At 34.1% G+C, this 21,946-nt stretch overlaps 2 protein-coding genes and 2 long non-coding RNA genes across 8 annotated transcripts; 3 read left to right on the top strand and 1 right to left on the bottom strand.

Moving 5' to 3' along the window:
• Window positions 1–2,205: 2,205 nt before the first annotated feature.
• On the top strand, window positions 2,206–4,003 carry LOC123307493 (zinc finger Y-chromosomal protein-like). 4 transcript variants are annotated; one of them, XM_044889830.1, is made up of 3 exons: window positions 2,206–2,349; window positions 2,411–2,611; window positions 2,675–4,003. In XM_044889830.1, the coding sequence occupies exons 1-3, from the start codon at window positions 2,316–2,318 to the stop codon at window positions 3,925–3,927; spliced, it is 1,488 nt and encodes a 495-aa protein (XP_044745765.1). In that variant the 5' UTR covers window positions 2,206–2,315; the 3' UTR covers window positions 3,928–4,003. The 4 variants fall into 4 exon arrangements, with proteins under 4 accessions (XP_044745765.1, XP_044745766.1, XP_044745764.1 ...); XM_044889831.1 differs by lacking the exon at window positions 2,411–2,611; XM_044889829.1 differs by having other exon boundaries at window positions 2,442–4,003.
• A 3,631-nt stretch (window positions 4,004–7,634) lies between these two features.
• Window positions 7,635–8,922, bottom strand: LOC123307507. Its single transcript, XR_006536979.1, has 3 exons — window positions 8,699–8,922; window positions 8,310–8,531; window positions 7,635–8,173 (listed from the first exon to the last, which is right to left on the bottom strand). It is a non-coding gene; the product is annotated as an uncharacterized LOC123307507 (long non-coding RNA).
• Window positions 8,923–9,227: 305 nt separating this feature from the next.
• On the top strand, window positions 9,228–10,498 carry LOC123307509. 2 transcript variants are annotated; one of them, XR_006536981.1, is made up of 2 exons: window positions 9,228–9,367; window positions 9,663–10,498. It is a non-coding gene; the product is annotated as an uncharacterized LOC123307509 (long non-coding RNA). The 2 variants fall into 2 exon arrangements; XR_006536982.1 differs by having other exon boundaries at window positions 9,237–9,367; window positions 9,649–10,498.
• Window positions 10,499–13,174: 2,676 nt separating this feature from the next.
• On the top strand, window positions 13,175–21,690 carry LOC123308713. The gene is made up of 6 exons (XM_044891487.1): window positions 13,175–15,081; window positions 15,957–16,188; window positions 16,489–20,455; window positions 20,576–20,590; window positions 20,711–20,828; window positions 20,949–21,690. Exons 1-6 carry the CDS (start codon window positions 15,041–15,043, stop codon window positions 21,688–21,690), a joined length of 5,115 nt encoding a protein of 1,704 aa, XP_044747422.1. The 5' UTR covers window positions 13,175–15,040.
• The last annotated feature ends 256 nt before the right edge of the window (window positions 21,691–21,946 follow it).

The raw sequence follows: 21,946 nt of genomic DNA, 5'->3' as shown, positions 1-21,946 counted from the left end.
GTAGTAAATTTTTTTTTTGGGAATGAAAATAAACATTGATTGATGGATTAATGGATATAAAATTAATTCAACTTGGAGAGTTTTGGAAACCATAAAAAAAGATCGATGAAGGTCATGAAGATATAAAAAAATGGCGATCGAAATGCGAGATGATGCAAAAGCTGTATCCAAGTGAAGCAAAGAAAATAAAAAGAAAATTCATTTCATTAAGAATGAAGGGTTTTTTTTTTTCAAAGGATTTTAGCCATCTGACTTCGTTTCCTTTTGCACCCCCAAGGAATGCCAATCCTACATATAGCAGCAAATGAATATAATACCCGATGATGGGAATGTAGGAATTCCTGATGTACCAGCATGTTCTTCATCAATTAGGGAAGACATGCTTTCCAATGTATGTATTTGTTGAAACATCGAAATAAGAGTTAGCCTTGTAATATCTGAATATGACAATATGCAACGTTGGACGAAAATGGTAATTATTGAAATAAGATAAATACCCGCTGAAGAGGGGATACCCAAGCCATGGATATAGCATTTCTATTGATTTTCTGTGAAATTGCATCAGTGAAAGCTTCATCCCTACTGAAGTGGTTGTTGTAAATTCTGTGATGCCTTCTAACGACAAATTCTTTCAAACCCAGAGTTTGCATCCACAACTGACTCCTGCGAAAGAAAATATACATTTTCTCAAATGATCTTGGGTTTAAATAAACAATTTTTCTTACCTTTCAGGGTTGCATGGAAAACAAAATAATTTCTTCTGAGTCAGAAGCCCCACATAATAAACACTTTCTATCAGCCATAATAAAAATTCAAATCTAAATTAAATAACTCACTCTCAAAATTCTTCTGCACGAGGCGTTTTCTAAGGAAATTCAAAAATAAGTCTTGCAGATCAGATGATCATGCGCCATTACCAAAGAGTAACTCCACCAGATTACAGAGATCTCTCTGTAATCTGTGAACAAAGAGTAACTTTCTGGTGAAGGAGATGTTTAAAAGGATCATTGAACTCTATGGAACATAGAGTTCAATGAAAAGGATAGACAGAACATAGAACAAACAGAGATGCAACATCATTCTTAAAGAGTTTACTCTTTGCTCAAACACTGTTCGAGAATCCGTGAAGTTGACCGTCTCGGTCAAGGGCATCGAGATAGAATAGAGATATTATGCTATCTCGATGGTCAAGGGACTTCCCCTTCCTTCGTTCTCACCACAGATTACAGAGCTGCTCACAGACAGACAGTGATTCTACATCATTGAACTTTAAAAGAACTTTTCTGTTCAATGGCCTACATAGACATATCTATGTAGACCATTGAACTCTATATCTATCACTTTCTCTATCATAATAGATAGACAGTAGAGAAAAGGAGAATCAGAGAATTTGGGGAGAACTTTTGGTACATGAAAACACAGCCTTCTAAAGACGGCTGTGATTAAAAGAGCAGGAGGTCTCAGGTTCAGATTTTCCACAAGATCGAGAAGATTTTTTTTTCAATAACGAACAAATTCATTTTGAGTCAATTCATGTAACAATGTTTGTTTCTACTTTCTTCTGAAAAAATGTACCGTAGTAGTAAAATTAAAAGATCAAACTAACTTACCTTAAGTGAAGTTTGATCTTAAGCGTCTCGTCCGTCCATTGAACTCTATGGGAGTTCAATGCGTCCGTCATATAAATGTAGTCGCGAATCCAATTACCGTTGAGGGCGCTGCGAACAGAGATATATATATCTCTGGCTGCGAACTGTAAACAAACTTATATACACTTTGGTTTCTTCTGGTTAGTAAGTGACGTAAATGACGAATTCCTGACAATTCAGTTCAATATCTGTCACCAGAGTAACCGCTCTGGTAACTTTCGGGTACCAAATGTGTATATACGGACCATACGCCAAGGAGATATCTCCTTGGGATATAAAGGGATAAGGGAAGTCCCAGTCATAGACAAACCAGAGATATAGAATTCTATATCTCTGAGACAAACTCACAGTCCATATCTCTATGTCATTGAAGTATGATATGACCATAGACAACCTTACCATACGACCATAGACCTAATAAATTATTAGGTCTATGCAGAGATATCTCTGGGTCTATGCCATCATAGAGTCTCTTGTCTTTGTATGCCATTGAACTCTATGGAACCATAGAGTTCAATGGTCTATGCATACGACTGACATTCAACTGACGTGCGCTTTGAAGAAAATAAAAAATAAACATAGACTTGATAATTACAAAGAGGAATCTTTGATAATTACGCGAATATATTTTTTCGAAAATAATGGATATGGGAGAATATTGTTATAATGAGAAAGAAGAGGTACATATTTCCAACGATGGGTGAGTAGTTATATTTAGAATGTTTGCAGTACCTTTCGTTTCTTCTCTTTTCGTCTATCAGTTCATTCAACTCAAAATATGGGATCTTTCAGTGTAATGGTAGAGGAAAAATCAGTAGTTCTAGATCAAATCTCAGAAGAAAAAGGAGCTAATGGAAGAAGAGAATATGAGGAGGATATAGGGTTCATAGATGGCTTTGAACAGTTTATACATAAAAAAGAAGTTTTTGAAAGAGATGAATTAATAATAAAAAATGAAGAAAGTAATTCAGATTGCTTAGTTACTGAAGTCGGTGCAAGTCAATTATTATCTGCCTCTTTTACAGAAGAATTGCCTCTTTCATTGGAAACACCGATAAATCACTTAAAAAGTGATAAAAGTCACAGGGATGATTATCGTGTAGGTAAAGAAAATTATCTTGAAAAATATATGGTAGATGGTTACGCTTTCAGTCAGAAAGAATACAATGAAGGACTTCTGCCTAGACAAAAACTTGATCATATAGAATCTGTTCACTTGAATACTGAGCATTATCAGTGTGTCTATTGTGATTATTCCTCAAATAGAAAAGGTAACCTTCAACATCATGTGGACTATTTCCATATCAGGAAACACAAGTGTCAAGTGTGTGGTTATGCTTCGAATATGAAAAGTAGAGTAAATATGCACATAAAATCTGTTCATTTGAAATTAAAAGATCACAAGTGTCACTTATGTGAATATGCTGCAACTAAGAAGAAAGATCTTGATGTACACATAAATTTTGTTCATTTGGAAAGTAAGGAACACAAGTGCGAGCTATGTGAATATGTCGCAAGTAGAAAAGATCACCTACAAAAGCATGTCAATGCAGTCCATTTAAATATCAAGAAACACAAGTGTCACTTATGCGAATATGCTGCGAATGAAGAAAGAATCCTCAAAGATCACATATCAGCCGTTCACTTCAAAATCAGAGAACAGAAATGTGACTTATGTGAGTATGCAGCTAGTCGGAAAAGTCAACTTAATTTGCACATGAAATCTGTTCATTTGAAAATTAATGAGCACAAGTGCCAACTATGCGATTATGCTGTGAGTCAGAAAATTAGACTTGATATGCACATGAAATCAGTCCATTTGAAAATTAAGGATGAAAAGTGTAATTTTTGTGAGTATGTTACATGTAGAAAACATGACTTGCGGAAGCATGTAAACTTAGTTCATCTAAATATCAAGAAACACAAGTGTCACTTATGCGAATATGCAGCCAGCGAGAAAAAAAGCCTTGAAGAACACATAACAGCCCTTCATTTGAAAATTAAGGATCACAAATGTCACTTATGTGAGTATGCTGCTAGTCGGAAAAGTCAACTTGATAAGCACGTAAAATCAGTTCATTTGAAAATCAAAGATCACAAGTGCCACCTATGTGATTATGCTGCGAGTCAAAAAATTAAAGTTAAGATGCACATAAATTCAGTTCATTTAAAGATTAAAGATCATAAGTGTCATCTATGTGATTATGTTACATGTAGAAAATTTGACCTGCAGAAGCATATTGACTCTGTACATTTGAATATCAAAAAACACAATTAACATCCATCGTTATAAATAAAAAAAAAATTGATATCCTGTAGATTCTGTAAAATATATGTGTAGAAGTTTTGGATTATTTATTCTATTTTTTAATGAATAACAACATTTATATAATGATGATATTCAAACTCCTATTGAAAACTTACAATACCAAAAAAATTGCATTCAAATATTGAATTGAATAGTATTGGGGGCCGTCTAGTGTGATAGGGTCAAAGAATGAGATGATTTCCCTAGGTTTCTGTAACATTTGGATTGGGAACAAGAAGTTTTTCTGGGCATGGGTGTCGCATTTATTTTTTTTCCAGAATAACGATATCTAATGAAGAATGATATATTTACCTAGAAAACATATAAAATAACAACAATTATTTCATGATAAGTTTCAATAAATCGCTAATAACGAATTTAAAAAATGAACACAGTAACTAGAAATATCAAATACGGAACAGAAAACAATGGAGTATAATAAATTACCATTATCAAATAAAAAAACTTTAATTTAATTTGGCGTTGATGGCAGTAAGTATTTCACCATAAATATTCATCAGTATACAGGGTGTCCCACGGTGTGGCTTATTAGACGTTTACTGAGAAAGGATCATTGGATTGTTCTGAACATTTGGGTAGTACAGTTAACGCTTCTGATACATCTGACTGAAATATTTTCAATGTTTCCACGTTGCCGCTTATATGAAAAAATACTACAAACTTCATTATTTCGAATAGGGCACCCTATTCATTGTAACTTGTTGCGATTCCCCATCTGAGTATTTACCTCGTTCTATCTTATCTCAGTGAGCTATTTTAAAAATTTCAGCTTCCTGAAATATCAAATGCTTTTTCGGCTCCTGCCTACTTCATTGGATACATATTTTCAACAAATTTTTGTGGACAATCGTTAATAGGGCTGTGGTCTTTGCTTTCGGTTACCAAATGTGTATATACGGACCATACGCTAGATAGATAGATTTTTTATTTGATCAAAGCCAGAGATATATATATATATATAGATATTCTATATCTCTGATCAAAGCATGGAACTCTAAAAGAAAGAAATTAGAGTTCAATGGAACTACCATACAGGTGTAGATCGTGTCAAAATTGAATATAATTAAATGACATATGACAATATATGGGGATGGGGGAAGTACCAGATAAAAATACTCAGATGGGGATTCAGAATCGAAAAAAAGTAAAATAAATAACGAACTTTGTTTTAGTTTTTCGTATAAACGGCAACCCCGCATTCAAAATTCCAAAAAAAGCACTATACGGACCACGGACGACAACAGTAGTCAGTGCTGGGGATATTGCTAAGGAAAATTTGGGGAAAACAAAGTGCCGAGAGTTTCAGTCATTATCTAAACGTGGTTCTTTTTTTCTTCTACCCTAAATACTTTGCACTATGGAGAGTAGTGAGAAGACTTACTAAAAATGTTTCTCCAAAAACGGGGAAACTAGGAGTCGCTGCGATCGCTAGGTTGATCGATAAGGGGTGGGGATTTAAGCGTCAATTTGAAACATTCAATGATTTGAAATCATTGAACTCTAAAAGAACTTCTTTTGCAGTTCAATGTTTAAAATGGACAGCCTTCATTTTATTTTAGGTTATGTGTCAGCGTAGTTTTTCTGATGATTTTTCAAATACGTTTCATCAAATCTATAATGAATATGAAATTGTCATCCCTCATGAGGAGTGGACTCTTCTGAATAAGAATATCTAATTAACTCTATAACAAGGAGATATATCTCCTTGCTCTATAATCTTTGCCCAGCAAACTCTGTAATCTGTGTTGCCCAGAGACAACCTTCTCTTGGTTCAATATCAGTCACCAGAGTAACCGCTCTGGTAACTTTCGGTTACCAAATGTGTATATACGGACCATACGCAAAATAATCTCTGCCGTTTTCTTGCGAGAATTTTGTAGAGAATTCTCCAGAGAATTCTCGGATGTTGCAAACGGGCTTAAAATACAATTACAATTAGTACGAGTTTTTGCTTTAATGAGAGCATTTGCGGGAATATCTCTATATGCCTCTATTATTTCCAAACATTCAGGACATTATTATTATTAATATTTTTCTTGATTTTTCTCATCAAGTATCCAATCACATAAGGGGTTGCCAGATCTCTGTCAACGTTCAAATTTTTTGTCCCTTCCACTACATAAACAGGAGGTGGCACATGAGTCATCGGTCGCGACGCCATATTTTATTTCTGTACGAAATGTGTCAAGGGCGTCACAAGTATCATCCTCTTCACAATTAGCACCTGGTGAATGTGGTGACAGAAAATTATTTATAAGGAGGGATTTGAAGGATGCACAATTGGGATTCACATTCCTCACACCATGGCTTCTTATGAGGGAAAATTTTTTTCCAGGGGATCCTGGTTTAAATTGCGAGGAATTAAAGATCTTAATGTTTTACCTTTAAAGGATTTCCAGATATATAAGAAGCCAAGGATCGTGAATTTGAAGTGCTTCAGGGATGGAGCAACTATCTGACTTGAGGATGGGCTGTTTTCAAAGGACATGGATTCCAAGAGTTTCAGGGATTTATTCCAAAAATCAACATGGGGAGATATTTCTGTCACCACACCCAAAGATTATAGAGTAGAAAGATGGGAAACGAGGCGACTAAAGCGATTTGAGCGCCATCTGTGTGTCAAGCGTGTTTTTAAGTCGCTACGACTGGTTAAAATATTAATTTGAGTGCCATTTGCAGAAATATATGAAATTTTTTAAGATTTCAGACGTCAATTTTGATCAGAGCAAAGATTATAGAGTAGAAAGATAGGAAACGCCCTCATATCGCTAGTACTAAAAACCGACTACATTTTGGCCAGTGAAAACACATTTGACAATGAGATGGCGCTGAAAACGTATTATCAATACAGAAAAACTGTTTAATAACAGTTTTCTGTTTTATAATTGAGGGGCGCGAAATTCTAATTCAATTCCTGGTATTGAATTTCAATGTTGACCTTGTTGAGACCAGAAAACAAAGATCCTGAGCGACAAAACAAAAGGATGGTTTTGTTTTGCGACCAGGATGTCTGGACATTGTTTGGAATCGATTGGTTTCAAAGAGAGACAAACGAGATGGTTAACTACCTGCTAAAAGTTAAGCTACATTCACAATCAATTCACGGGCCGAAGTGCACTTCGCCACGGAAGCTCAGCAGATGGCGTTCTCCGTTACCATTCACAATGAAATTCAAGACAAAATTTCTTGCAAGTTGCAAACTATCACTTCGGCAAGGAATTTCGTGCCGGCTATAGATGATGCTGATGCTTATGTTTTGATCAGTTACATTTTTGATTCATTTGAGTATTTGGTTCCAAGATTATTGCGAATGGTAAATTTCGTGCCGAAGTGCACTTCGGCCCGCGAATTGATTGTGAATGCAGCTTTAGTCACATCCTAATTCTCCATCTCTCTCATTTTTTCGGAAAGCATTTGTAGAGGCGCTGCATGCAGTATATCGCAAAAGCGCGGGAAATTTGAACTTACGTATTGCCGATTTTATTCCGGTCGAATTGTTTTATGAGAAACTTTGCATTTTTGACGAACGGAAAATTTCCTATCTGAAAAATATTGCCTTCATTGACAAATTTTCATCAAGGAAAATTTTCAGATATCAAAAATGCAAAGTTTCTCATTTATTCACTAAGGAAATAGGAAATGTGAAACTACATCAGTAAGATTCATAGCTATATTTCAACTTCAAACATAAAAAAAGTCCCATCACAATTTTAGTAAAAAACATTTCAGTAATTAACAGATATAGGTATAGGTATATATACAATAGGTAAATTTTATTTTACAAATGAAATACAAAATGAATGGAACTTAGAGAAAAAAAAATGTGAAATTAATGAATTTGAAATTTTTCAATGTTAAATTATATATATTTTTCTTTTCACTGCCTTTTCTCTTTTCTAACTTCATTAATTTCACAATTTTTCATACCAAACTAGTTTCACACACATTTGTGAGAGCTTTTAAATACATATTGGGATTTTCCCTACATAAGGTTTCAATCTTCCTCAGATTGTTCTCCCTTCTATGAATGATTATTATTAATTGCCCTTTTCGTGGTGTATGTACTGTCCATTATTGAAAGTGCATAAAAATTTCTGAATATTTTCTTCCTTGATACTCGGTGTGGCCAAATCTGGGGTTTTTGAGCTAGGGCTTGGATCATCCAAAGCTGCCACAGTCACTTCAGTCATAATTTCTGAAATAGTTTAAAACTATTTTTCAACAACTAAAAGAAACAAAACTTTTGCAAAATGAGATGAGATGTTATGTGTTATCATATGAAGGGTTTCGTGACAGAAGGGCATATACAAAAAATCACAATTTTCAAATACCTTTTTCAGATTCTACAGATGAATTTCCATATTTACTTCATGTGTCTTAATAGTTCTTGCAGAGGTTTGCCAAGGAATAGGAACTGCGGATCTGTGAAGCTTAAATCTGTTTAGATCCATATATATTATGCATCTGGTGAAAAATGCTTATTGCAGATCTTGAATGAATGCAGAGATTCACCCGTGAATTCCATTCCTAGTATTTCTTGCCACTCCTTAGATCTGAAAGTTTAATAATATTAGCACATTGCAAAAAAGATTCCATTCATAGATCGACCATGCTTATAATGACTATTTTACATATCATTCTATAAGATTTACGGAAGACATTATTAGTTCTTTGGTTTAAGAAACAGAGAAACCTTAGCAATAATTATATATTAACTCACCTTGTAAGATTACGGGGAAAATTATGCAATTTTTGAACATTTGTCTCATCACCACCACAAAGTAAACAAAGCAAGCTTGGCATTTTGCTATCTTGGAAGATTGTCTTCAAATTGTCAAAATAACTCCAGAACTTTGGTTGATAACTAAGTCAACCTCGAAACTTGGAATAAACAGAAAAGAATTGAAAATCATGCGAATTTTTACACATTTAAACATAAACACAACCTCAAAGCTGTCATGTCAAAATTTTCAAATGACGCATGTGACAACTACGAAATGTTTCTTACTGGGGCGACCTCTACAAACGCTTTCCCATAATTAAACGAAGAGAGACTTATGTAAGCCAGTGATTTCTGACTACTTCTAGTTTTGTGGTGAACTTGAAATTTATAGTAGATTCTCTTTTTCTTATTATATCATGCTTTTTTGTATGAAAATTCTTCCTGGTTTCGAGATGAATAGTAGAACGAGATTTTAATTGCTTCAATAATGTTGTAATTATAGCCAATACTGTGCCAAACCTGTTATCAAAACTGGAGTTTTTGAGGAAAATGGAAGGAAAATGGGAACAATATCAAGAAACACGAATGCCAGTTCAGGATTTGCACAAATGAAAGCTTCTTGTAGTTCATGGATAAAACAAGTTAGATACATACCTACCCAGGGAGGTATACAAAATTCCTTATAAACTGCTATGGCAAATAAAACTGGTCTTAGGAATGAAAATCCATAAAAATGAGCAGAGGTCATGTTTGGAACTTTTTTTGAAAATCAAAAAAGTTTCCTTTATTTCTAAAATGTATTTCAATGAAAAAATTATGCTACTACTGTAATTATGATTACAATAATGACCATTCAATTAGAGTTTGGATATTCCCATTATTTTTATGAGTTGTTAAATGAAAATGTCTGTTATCAGGATACCTCATATTTTGAAGTAAAACTTCAGTTGAAAAATTGAAGGAGACAAGCGGAGAACAGAAATTAAAAAACAGCTAGTTGACGTCAGAAAACCGATTTGAGATTACGAGTGAGTCGTCAGTACTTCAAGAAAAAAGTTCCTGCCCTACAAGCAGTTCTCAATTCATTGGAAAGAAAAATTCAAGATGAAAGCTTGGAAAGCCGAGGCAAATACCTAATGAAAAATTTCTTCGAAGACAGCTGCATGCATAAAATACATAAATATGGCAATGGCCTTGAACAGTTAAAAATTATTGAGTTAAAGCTCACAGTTTCGTAAAATAACTCTTTATTATTATGCACTTCAACACCAAAAAGCACTTTTGAGGTGTTATAAAAATTTGAAGGGGGAAGCAGGTTGATGAACTAGGTATTTAAGTTGCTGAAAAACACTGCTCTTTAGTTTATATGCAATATAACTTAATTCAATTTAAAACTGCCCATAAAAAAAATATTGATGCTTCATCTAGGATTGAGGGATTCTTTTATGAGTTACTGTATACAATAAGAAATCATTTCCTATTTCACCAATGATTGGTTCATGTTTGCAGTATTACATTACTGTCTCATTCCGCAAAATCTGTACGGAAGACTTGAGGATTTCTCCAATGAACAAACTCTTTCAGATTCTCATTATACAAATTCCATAAACTTCAGCTGCTTCCACTTCTATTGATTTGAGAATTAACCCTTCTGAAGGGAATTTCTTTCATGAAAGTAATTTTTGATTTTCAGTTTATACTAAGTGAATAAAATTTCAAATAATCTGTATGTAGGTTAGGGTCATACTGGCTATTTGTGTATGGTAACGTTGTATTCAAAATAAATTCTTTTTTACATCAGGTGTTTTGGTATTATTAGTTCTACATCCCTTTGATTAGTTGTCATAAGAAAAATACTCGAAATCTTTGCATTGAAACATATTTCCATTCGATATAAAATTATTGCCAACTACCTGAAATATTCACAGTGTGACTAGTTCTGAATCCGCCTCTGTCCAGTTCCCCCACCCAAGATATCCAAATTCATATTTATGGCAGTATATTGTGAACGCGTTTTTGTATAGATGCTCTATCTCCTGTTTTATTAATCTATGAATAAAATAGTATGAAAACCGCCCAATTTTGTCGCCCTCACTTTGAATGTCGTGCAATAAAAAAGTACTGTTGAGGCTACGGTCTCGACTTCTTTGTAGATATAATTTTGAAGACCATCCAGTACGCCGTCGTCTCTTCTTCTTTAGCAACTCTTACAGAATTATGAAAGAGGCAGTAGCACAACCCAAGTTTTCCATCCTTAGAACATAGAATACATAGAATGATTCCTTTTTTCTAAGTTTCCAGTTCGTAAGCACTGAACTGACACATCCGTTGGAGCGGCTCCGAACACATGCTCATGCTGTTCGTGCGTCGGAAAGAAAAATTGTCCGCATAAACGCTCATTCGGTGCGGCGTGCTCATTCGGCTATTTTGCTCAGATGTGCGCCTTTAAATCAGATGTTTGGGGCAAGGATTTCGGTTTATCTGGTATGGCAGGAGTAACAGTTGGGGACTCCGGAATATGCTTGCCGAGAGAGATTTTATTGTACGGGAGACCGACAGTTGCGGAACGCCCAGGCAGTGATCCATCGATAGGAGTCGGATCATGATATAAGAATACATTTGTGTTCTTATATCATGAGTCGGATGTTTATTCGCGGACCGATGGTAGCAGGCGGTGGCAACTCATTCAGATAATTTTGGACCACGAGTTGCAAGCGTACGCTGTTAGAGCGCTAGTGTCGCTTTCCTTGGCAACACAGAAATACGCAATCGGCAAATCCTTAACCATAAAATTCGAAATGTAAACAAACTTTGACGTTTGTCAGTACTCTTTTCGAGATTATACGGCCTAACAGAGTTTTTCTAGTAAATCAAGATATTTATCGAAATTATCGGAAGTGAATTGACTGATTTAGGTTCGTAAAGAAAGATAAACATTCTTTGGAAATACTTCATTTAAAAGGGATGAATTGTGTAATAAAATCGAGCGATGATATTGGTGATCCATTGTACCTAGACACAAATTCCTATAGGGAACTCTAACGATTTGTCAAAATCAGCTAAGCGTTCGCTGTCGTGGGGCACACAAGCTTTTCCCTCCATTGATTCGCGTGCTGTTTTGGTCGAGTATTGTGTTTTGTGCATGTTTTTCGAAAAAATGTTCTTCGCCACGTTAGATTAGAGTAATTAGACTATAATTTTCTCAGAAATGCCTCTTTACAGTTATAATAAAAAGCTTTATGTGCCCCACGGTAACGAACAAGCAGCTGATTTTGACAAATCGTTAGAGTACCCTATTAGATTAAGATTCTTTCTTGAAGTAAACCTGGGTTATAATGTTGAGGTAGCATATAGTAACTTTGTGAAGGAGGTAGAAGCTAAACATCTTGATAAGTAAAGCGTTTAAGTGGAAGTTTTAAAGTTTCTATTTAAAATATTTCAATTCCATGTTATGATATAGGTATTCCTCATACTGAAATCTCAAGAGACATAAATATGTTTCAGCTCATGGAACAAGTTCTGCAGATGAAAAAAAAGCATTCATTTGGAAGTCTGAAAATTATGAAGTTGTATTTCTAAATCGTCAATTGAAGAAAAATCGTTTTTTCGGAATCAATATTTCTATTCAGAAACCCAGACAATAATCCCAATATAACTTCTCCAAATAATAATTATAATACTCTGTTGGACAACGTGAGATAAGAGAAAACATAAGAAACAAAACTTGTTTTGACTTGCAATATGTACTAGCATTAGCCATTTTTTCACCCCTGCAAAATAACTCGAGGTGCTGTTTCAAATTACGGGCACGCATTGAAGGATGGCCGAATTAGAGAAATAATGAAAAATTCGAGAGAAATTTTAAGTTGAATAGGGAGAATAAAAGAAGAAAAACCTTCCTGTTCCTAATTTCATTACTTTTTCTGAGCACCATCAGGAAAAGAAATACAAGAAATCATAAAAGTTTATTTTCATCCTTTATTTTCCTATAAAACTCAAAATTTTTCTCAAATTTTTCATTATTTCTCTGATTCGGCGCTCTTTCAATGCGTCCTCGTCGATTTGAATCTCTCGCCTCCTGCTAGTAAGGTCCGGACGGGAGGAAGCGGAAGCCGCACGGGCAAAAAGAACGTAGTTCCACAGTACGCTGTTTCAGCGCTAGTGTCGCAGACAAAAAACACGGTCAAGAAGATTAGCACGGGAGTTACCATTCTCTTGATGTTTATGTTCTGTGGATGGTAGTGTTTTGAATGTTTGTTGACATTTTTTCCATAGAGTTCAACATTGAACTAAAGTTGAACTTTAGTTCAATGGAGTTCAATGATGTAAGCTAATACAAGAAAGAGAGAGATGCACGAATTCCTTAAAATGGGACAGATTTCAATGCCAAGTTAACCGTCTCGTTTGTCAATTAGGCCAGAGATAAACGAGATGGTTAACTACCTGCTAAAAGTTAGTCACATCCTAATTCTCCATCTCTCTCATTTTTTCGGGAAGCATTTGTAGAGGCGCTGCAAGCAGTATCGCGCAAAACCGCGGGAAATTTGAACTGACGCATTGCCGATTTTATTCCGTTCGAAAAGCCAGCATTGTTTTATGAGAAACTTTGCATTTTTGACGAACGGAAAATTTCCTCTCTGATTAATGTTGTCTTCATTGACAAATTTTCATCAAGGAAAATTTTCAGATATCAAAAATGCAAAGTTTCTCATTTATTCAGGAAGGAAATAGGAAATGTAAAACTACATCTATTTGATTCATACGTATATTTCAGCTTAAAACATAAAAAAATCATAGCACAATTTAAGTAAGCAACAAATCAATAATTGATAGATGAATATGTAGAAGGTATATATACAGTTAAATTTCATTTTTATATTTATATACAGTTAAATATCATTTTTTCATTTATATACAATTAAATTTCATTTTGAAACAGATTCCTCGTTCAACACTTGGTGAAACATAATTTCAATATTCATAAAGGAAGAAAAGAAACGTTTATTTTACAAATGTATACGAGGTAGATCGAAAAATATGTGAAAATGATGAATTTGAATATATATAGGTAAATTTCATTTTACAAATAAATGGAACGTAGAAGGGAAAAAAATTGTGAAATTAATGAATTAGAAATTTTTTAATGCTGAAAAATATTCATTTTCCTCTTGATTGATCTTTTTTCTTTTCTAATTTCATTTTTTTCACAATTTTTTCGCTTACACCACCAGGGAATTCCTATTCTGCATAATGATTTTAAAATAATTTTTTTTGAGTCGACCAAGTGATCAGGGCATCCGAGGTGTCCAAAGTCAAGAATTTTGGCCAGATGATTTTCGGATTTTACCATAATTAGTGGATGTGAGGCAAACTGATTCAGAAATTCCTCTAATTCATTTATACCACGTCCAATAAATTTGGTAAAATCCTCACTTGGATATATCAACTTAGATTTATCATCTGACCACTCTTTAAATGAAATAAATGTGTTATGGTAATCCAAGTTAGTAGAAACTAACTTGGACTCACACAGAACACATTTAATTTTTTTCCGAAGTCCCTTGATGATGTAGCCTGCAACATAAGCTACAGAAAACGTGTTATGATTTGCAGAAGAAACTTCATCTGCTATATGTGATGATACATAATCAGTATCAACCGATTCTTGTACCACAGAAGCAGATGATGTTCCTTCCCCAGGATCATTTTCCTTCACGTTCACATTTATAAACGCTTTTAAATTAGAAATGAGGGCAAAATCATCATCTTCACAATTTTTTGCTATAAAGGCCTGATTGGTCAGACCGTTCAAAATTTGCGACTTGAGGCTGCCAATAAATTGTGGTACAGTGGGATTGTCCCCACATCCACAGCCATACCTAATAGCACCAAACAAATTTTCCAATGGGTCCTGATTTAATTGTCTTGGTGCTAATGAAGTGAACCCTTTTTTTTAAAGTCAGCCAGATCTGCCTTATGGCTTGAAGGGATATCTGCCATCCTATTTGTGAAGGAGGTTTGGTTTCCTTCAAGAAGCCATTTTTAGAAATTCTTTTATACTTCCAGTTCTCCACTTTTTCTATTGCCTGTTGCCAATAGTGCAAATGTGGAGAACCTTCAGTTACACAGCTCCTCTCAGTTTATCTCTGCCCTGGATATTACACACCAAGATAATAAATAATCAATAAGTAATCAATCTGTAATCTTTGGTCATGATATAAGAACACTTATTCTTATATCATGATCTTTGGTCATAAAGTGAGTCAAGTGTGGGTGTGTTCTGTGTCTTTGGTTTAGACGTTGTTCCTTTGTTTGTTTAATAAAAACAGTATCATTCAAATGCTAGATCAATCTGGGCAAAAGGATTATAAAAGGAAAGGTAAACAACCTCCACCTGTTCCTAATGAAAGGCAAAAATTCGATCAGGACATTAGCTCTCAATTTGCTGAAAAAACATTAAATCAGCAAAATTATGAAGTATGGCTGACGCAGGAAGATGTTGCTAATATTGCAAGGATTATTGGGTGGTACGGAGAAAATAGTAACAAGGGCGGATTTAGGGGGGGGGCACGGGGGCACGTGCCCCCCCCAGACGAACGGATCTTTCTATACATACTTGAACTCTTAAAAATAAAAGTGAAGTTCATTTCTCACAGTAACTGTTGATTTTTTTGCTCGTCTGCCCGTTGTGCCCCCCCCAGAAAAAAATCCTGGATCCGCCCTTGAATAGTAATGTACTGTTTGAAGTGATTGGATCAGTAGGACAATTAGATGTTGAGTTAAAACGACATACAGAAATAATAAAAGCATCTAGTAAACAATCACTGATATTTATTATCAATTTGAATAGTAATCATTGGGTAACACTGGTTATTATTAATCAAAATCAGCAATTTTCTGCTTACTACATTAACTCTTTTGGTGATGAAATAACAAGTGATATTTATGATAAATTAAACTCAGCAATGCCAGGAATTCAGATCAGTAATCCCAAATTTAAGCAGCAAGAAGATGGATATAATTGTGGAATATTTGCTTTACAGAATGCGAGAATAATTAATGATGAAATTAAGTCTGGCAAGACTAACTTAGAAATTGAACAGGCATTGAAAGATTATAAACTAACTTCAGATGATTTAAACAATATGAGAAAATAATTTGCGGAGAAATTACGACAGCAAAAAGCTAAGCTTGATTATGAAGGAAGTACGCTAAATGATAGTAGTGCTAAAAAATCAACGGAAATACAAGAACCTAAAGCAGTGAAGGGGCCAAATAATGATCAAGAAGTACGAAATTCTAAATCTGGATTGGTGCGTACCTTACATGGAAATATTTATCAGCTAAAGTTATTAATGCTGTTTGTGAAAAGAGGATTAGATAGAGGGTATCTTTTTGAATTAGCAACAGAAATGGATGCAGCTGAAGAGTTTGATGATTTGGTTTTTCAATATAAAAAGAATAACGCAGATGGAACGGAAGAAAAGGTAGGGATATTTTTGCAGGCTAAGCATAAACAAGATGAGGATAAAAAGATCTCTGTTAATGATTTACTTACAGAAACAGAAGGAGACTTTAGTCTACAAAAATACTTTATTTCTTATCGTAAAATCCAACAAAATCAGGAGTTTAAGAATAGTAATTTACAATATAAAGATTTTATTATCTGTACGAATATTGGTTTTAAATTTGGTGATAAAAGAAGCAATCTGAAGCTAAGTGAAGATATTTTTGATCACAAGACGGATGAAAATGAAATCTTAAACACTAAGCTTTTTCTATTTAAGGATGAATTCACCGGAAGGGAGGAGATATTTTCAGTATTAAGAAACGCTCCTGATTTACCTAATCTAGCAAAGGGACTTGCTGAATGTGTATTAGATGGTAAGTCTATAAACGATCATAATTCCAAAAATGATCGAGTAGGTAATCTTTTCAAATCATATCAAAGTGCGTTGATAGACGAAGTTATTGATAAAGAAAGTTACAAACTAAGTGTTGATTTCGTGGAAGGACAGCAACTGTCTTCAAGGGCTAAAAATCTTCGAGCCGCTTTTAAAAAAGTATTTGATGATCGGAGAAAGTCTTTTAATTTAGATGATAAACCTCTTATAACAAATCCAAAAAGGTTTGCTCAGGAAATTGCTGAACTAATAAAAAGTCAACCTAATAAGGTCATTAAAATTGAGCAAAGACAGTGGCATGATATAAAGAATAATTTTCAAAAGTTAGCTGGTTATGTATTAATAAAAAAAGATAACAAGATCAAGTTCAGCACAGCATTTTTATATGATCATAAATTGCCAGGTGATTTAAATCGTTTTAGAGAAGAGTTAAAAATTGAGTTTCCGAGGCTTAACCTTGGTCAATGCGAGTTTGAAACTTATAAAGACTTCAAAACTTGTGAGGAAATATATGTAGATAAGGATAAATTTTGGGAAAAAATAGAGGAAAAAGAATTGACGTTGTTTAAGGATTTTGGAAAGCGAGATATCAATCTCCGATCTACAGAAAAATTTGTAGAAAAATTTATTTCTTTGCTAGAAGAAAGTAAAAATCTAGTTGTAAAAATAGAAGGAGCAGACCCAATTATTAACAAAAATATCCGTAAACTAGCCCAACATGTATTGATTGAAAACGAAGACGAGATTCGATTTAGCTCAGAATTTTTGAGCGATACTCAACTACCAGGTAATTTAAATGATTTTAGATCTCAATTAAAAGCTAAACTTAAGGAGCTCGATTTTGATTTGAACATACTTAAAGAGTATAAATTTTATATCAGCAATTTTCCTAAATTTAACTTGCCAAACGATAGTATCGAAGAAATAGAAGAAAATATAAAAGATTTTTTAAAAAAATTAAGGTTTGCAGTCAATCAGCCAAATGAAGGTAAGCTTGGTGAAATGATTAAAGACGAGTTGGGTAAAGAATTTAACAAAATTGATATAAAAAATGTTTATGGTAGGTTCTTGGAGAAAATGCTGGATTGGATGAAAGCCAAAAAAGGAAAATTTTTCTCACATGAGGAAGGAAAGACTTTTTTTGAAGGAATAAGGGAAGATATTTTAGGGACAATTTGGTTTAATATGAAAGATCCAGTAACGTTATTCACTGGAAGAAAAAGAGAGTTAAGTGATTTACATAAAGCATTGCAGCGAAACCAAGGTAAAAATAAGGTTACAGTAATATCACAGATGACCTCTATTAGTGGTTTGGGAGGAATAGGTAAAAGTGAATTGGCTAGAAAGTATGCTTATGATCATTGGAATGATTATGATGGCAATGTTATATGGATAAATGCTGAATATAATGATACTCTTAAAGACTCTTTTCTTAATCTAGCTAGAGATGATAAAGTACGTATTCCTATAATGGATAAAGATAGAAAAGAAAAGGAAATAGAAGCTATTGTTAAAGAGATATATGGTTTTTTTGCAAAGAGGAAAAGTTTATTTATTTTTGATAATGCTGAAAAAAATAATGACTTGATTAAATTTTTACCACTTCATGGTTTACCACCTAATGCTAACAAGCCTTACCTTTTAATTACTTCTCGTATTAGAGAGTGGGAAGAAGAAATAGAAGTGATAGACCTAAGTGAATTAAAGTTAGAAGATGCAATAGAATTTGTGAAAACAGGGCTAGGTATATCTGAAGAAGATGAGTCGCAAGACCAAGAGATAAAAAATTTAGTAGAAAAACTACAGCGTTTTCCTTTAGCTATACAACAAGCAATAGCATATATTAAAGACCAGAGATTAATACTAAAATTATTTGGAATTAATGATTATTTGAAAGAATATGAAAAAAAGACAAAAGATTTACTTGACTCGAACGTATTTAGAGGAATCGATAATCACTACGCCACAACAACTTTTACAACTTGGAAAATTACAATTGATAAAATAGCTAGTAATGAACAACATGGAGAATTAGCTTTAAAGATTTTGGATACTATTTCTTACTTTGCACCTGAAAACATTAGTAGAGAAACATTTTTAAGTTTAGCAGAAAGTGAAGAAAAGTTAAAGTTAGCTTCTAGGTTACTTGTGAAGTATTCTATGGTAAATGGTGGGCAAGAGCAAAGTGTATTAAGTATTCATATTTTAGTGCAAGAAGTAATAAGAATAAATTTAAAGGGTGTGGATAGAGACCAAGAGGTTTTAAGAGAAGCACTAGGACTGTGGAGAGATAATATTAAAGAATGTGATTTAGACCATTCTATGTCTGTTTGGTGTTATGCAAGTAGTAACCATGAATTAGTGAATGAATTTTGCAAACTGCCGCGTAAGATTGTCGACAAATTATTTGACGATCGAAAATATAATAAAGCTTTTAAATTTGAGAAAGAGGCGTTGAAATCGTTAAAAATATTAGGAGACGAGCACTTGGAAGTTGCTATAATGAATCGATATTTAGCTAATGCTTATGGCGATAGAGGTAAATATAAGAAAAAAAGGATTCTTGAAGACGAGGTTTTACCTATTCTTAGGAAATGTCACCGCGATGAACATCTTGAAATTGCTAGGACAGTGAAAAACTTGGGTGTCGTTTATGGAGATTTAAAAGATCATGAGAAACAAAAGAAGTATCTGGAGGAGGCTTGCGGGATTTTTGAGAAAAAACTTGGGAAGAACGATATTGAACTTGCTAAAGCAAAAAGAAACTTGGCTAATGCTTATGGCGATTTTGGTAGATATGAGGAAAAAAGGGCGATTCTTGAAGACGAGATTTTACCTATTCTTGAGGAACATCACTCCAATAAACCTGTTGAAATTGCTAGGACACTGAGAAACTTGGGTGTCGTTTATGGAGATTTAGAAGATTATGAGAAACAAAAGAAGTATCTGGAGGAGGCTTGCAAGCTTTTTGAGGAAAATCTTGCGTATGACGATATTGAACTTGCTAAAGCAAAAAGAAACTTGGCTAATGCTTATGGCGATTTTGGTAGATATGAGGAAAAAAGGGCGATTCTTGAAGACGAGATTTTACCTATTCTTGAGGAACATCACTCCAATAAACCTGTTGAAATTGCTAGGACACTGAGAAACTTGGGTGTCGTTTATGGAGATTTAGAAGATTATGAGAAACAAAAGAAGTATCTGGAGGAGGCTTGCAAGCTTTTTGAGGAAAATCTTGCGTATGACGATATTGAACTTGCTAAAGCAAAAAGAAACTTGGCTAATGCTTATGGCGATTTAGGTGGTTATGAGAAAAAAAGGGCGATTCTTGAAGAAGAAGTTCTTCCTTTTCTTAAGAAAAAGTATGGCGATGAAGTTGCTAAAGCAAAAATGAACTTGGCTGATGCTTATGGCGGTTTAGGTGATTATGAGAAAAAAAGGGCGATTCTTGAAGAAAGAGTTCTTCCTTTTCTTAAGAAAAAGTATGGCGATGAAGTTGCTAAAGCAAAAATGAACTTGGCTGATGCTTATGGCGGTTTAGGTGATTATGAGAAAAAAAGGGCGATTCTTGAAGAAAGAGTTCTTCCTTTTCTTAAGAAAAAGTATGGCGATGAAGTTGCTAAAGCAAAAATGAACTTGGCTGATGCTTATGGCGGTTTAGGTGATTATGAGAAAAAAAGGGCGATTCTTGAAGAAAGAGTTCTTCCTTTTCTTAAGAAAAAGTATGGCGATGAAGTTGCTAAAGCAAAAATGAACTTGGCTGATGCTTATGGCGGTTTAGGTGATTATGAGAAAAAAAGGGCGATTCTTGAAGAAAAAGTTCTTCCTTTTCTTAAGAAAAAGTATGGCGATGAAGTTGCTAAAGCAAAAATGAACTTGGCTAATGCTTATGGCGGTTTAGGTGATTATGAGAAAAAAAGGGCGATTCTTGAAGAAGAAGTTCTTCCTATTTTTAAGAAATGTTATCGCGATGATCACGTTCAAGTTGCTGAAGCAAAAAGAAACTTGGCTAATGCTTATGGCGGTTTAGGTGATTATGAGAAAAAAAGGGCGATTCTTGAAGAAGAAGTTCTTCCTTTTCTTAAGAAAAAGTATGGCGATGAAGTTGCTAAAGCAAAAATGAACTTGGCTGATGCTTATGGCGGTTTAGGTGATTATGAGAAAAAAAGGGCGATTCTTGAAGAAAAAGTTCTTCCTTTTCTTAAGAAAAAGTATGGCGATGAAGTTGCTAAAGCAAAAATGAACTTGGCTAATGCTTATGGCGGTTTAGGTGATTATGAGAAAAAAAGGGCGATTCTTGAAGAAGAAGTTCTTCCTATTTTTAAGAAATGTTATCGCGATGATCACGTTCAAGTTGCTAAAGCAAAAAGAAACTTGGCTAATGCTTATGGCGGTTTAGGTGATTATGAGAAAAAAAGGGCGATTCTTGAAGAAGAAGTTCTTCCTTTTCTTAAGAAAAAGTATGGCGATGAAGTTGCTAAAGCAAAAATGAACTTGGCTGATGCTTATGGCGGTTTAGGTGATTATGAGAAAAAAAGGGCGATTCTTGAAGAAGAAGTTCTTCCTATTTTTAAGAAATGTTATCGCGATGATCACGTTCAAGTTGCTGAAGCAAAAAGAAACTTGGCTAATGCTTATGGCGGTTTAGGTGATTATGAGAAAAAAAGGGCGATTCTTGAACACGAGGTTTCACCTATTCTTAAGAAAAAGTCTGAATTTGATAATTCGAAGTTGAAATCGAAGTTGAAATCGAAGTCGCAAAAAAATCTTAGTAAAGCCTATGAAAAATTAGGATATCCTCTTCATGCAGCTGTTATTTGTGGTAATAAGGATAAAGTAGAAGAAGAACTTAAGAAACATGATGTTAATCGTCAAACAGATGATTTGGTCACACCATTACACCTAGCTGTTCGAGATGGTCATTTAGATATTGTAAAACTACTAGTAGAGAAACAAGCAGATCCTGATATTGAAGATAAAAATGGAGAAACTCCTTCAGGGCTAGCTAACAAGCAGTTGAATCAAAATACACAAATTTATCAAGAAATTATAGATATTTTTAAGTCAAAATCTATTAATCAATAACAAGAGAATCCTCCTGTAAATCGAGGAAGTAAAGTTTTATCCGAATGTAATAAATAGGAATATTGACGTATTGGGTGAGGAAATTCCCTCTCGGGCTCTCAGCGTCTAAGATAATTGAAAATAAAGGTTTTAATGGCGAGCGTATGAATTATATTTTTCCACTGGGAAGATGAGTGTTGAGGAAGTAGAGAATTCGTTTCGAAGTTTTGGACGGAATAATTTTTTTTATTTGTGGTAATAAAAATCGGTTGATCGT

This window comes from Coccinella septempunctata, chromosome 2 (assembly GCF_907165205.1).
Source record: "Coccinella septempunctata chromosome 2, icCocSept1.1, whole genome shotgun sequence".
In the NCBI taxonomy this organism is placed as follows: Eukaryota; Metazoa; Arthropoda; class Insecta; order Coleoptera; family Coccinellidae; genus Coccinella; species Coccinella septempunctata.
Note: the sequence above shows the minus strand (reverse complement) of the source record. Positions and strands in the feature narration are given on the sequence as shown.

Coding starts and splice junctions, on each gene's coding strand:
- LOC123308713 (XM_044891487.1), top strand. CDS start 15,041: ATGCTAGATCAATCTGGGCAAAAGGATTATAAAAGGAAAGG. Junction 15,082..15,956: donor AAGGATTATAAAAGGAAAGG/TAAACAACCTCC, acceptor AATACAAGAACC/TAAAGCAGTGAAGGGGCCAA. Junction 16,189..16,488: donor CAGATGGAACGGAAGAAAAG/GTAGGGATATTT, acceptor TTTCTATTTAAG/GATGAATTCACCGGAAGGGA.
- LOC123307493 (XM_044889828.1), top strand. CDS start 2,316: ATGAGAAAGAAGAGGTACATATTTCCAACGATGG. Junction 2,350..2,410: donor GTACATATTTCCAACGATGG/GTGAGTAGTTAT, acceptor TTCGTCTATCAG/TTCATTCAACTCAAAATATG.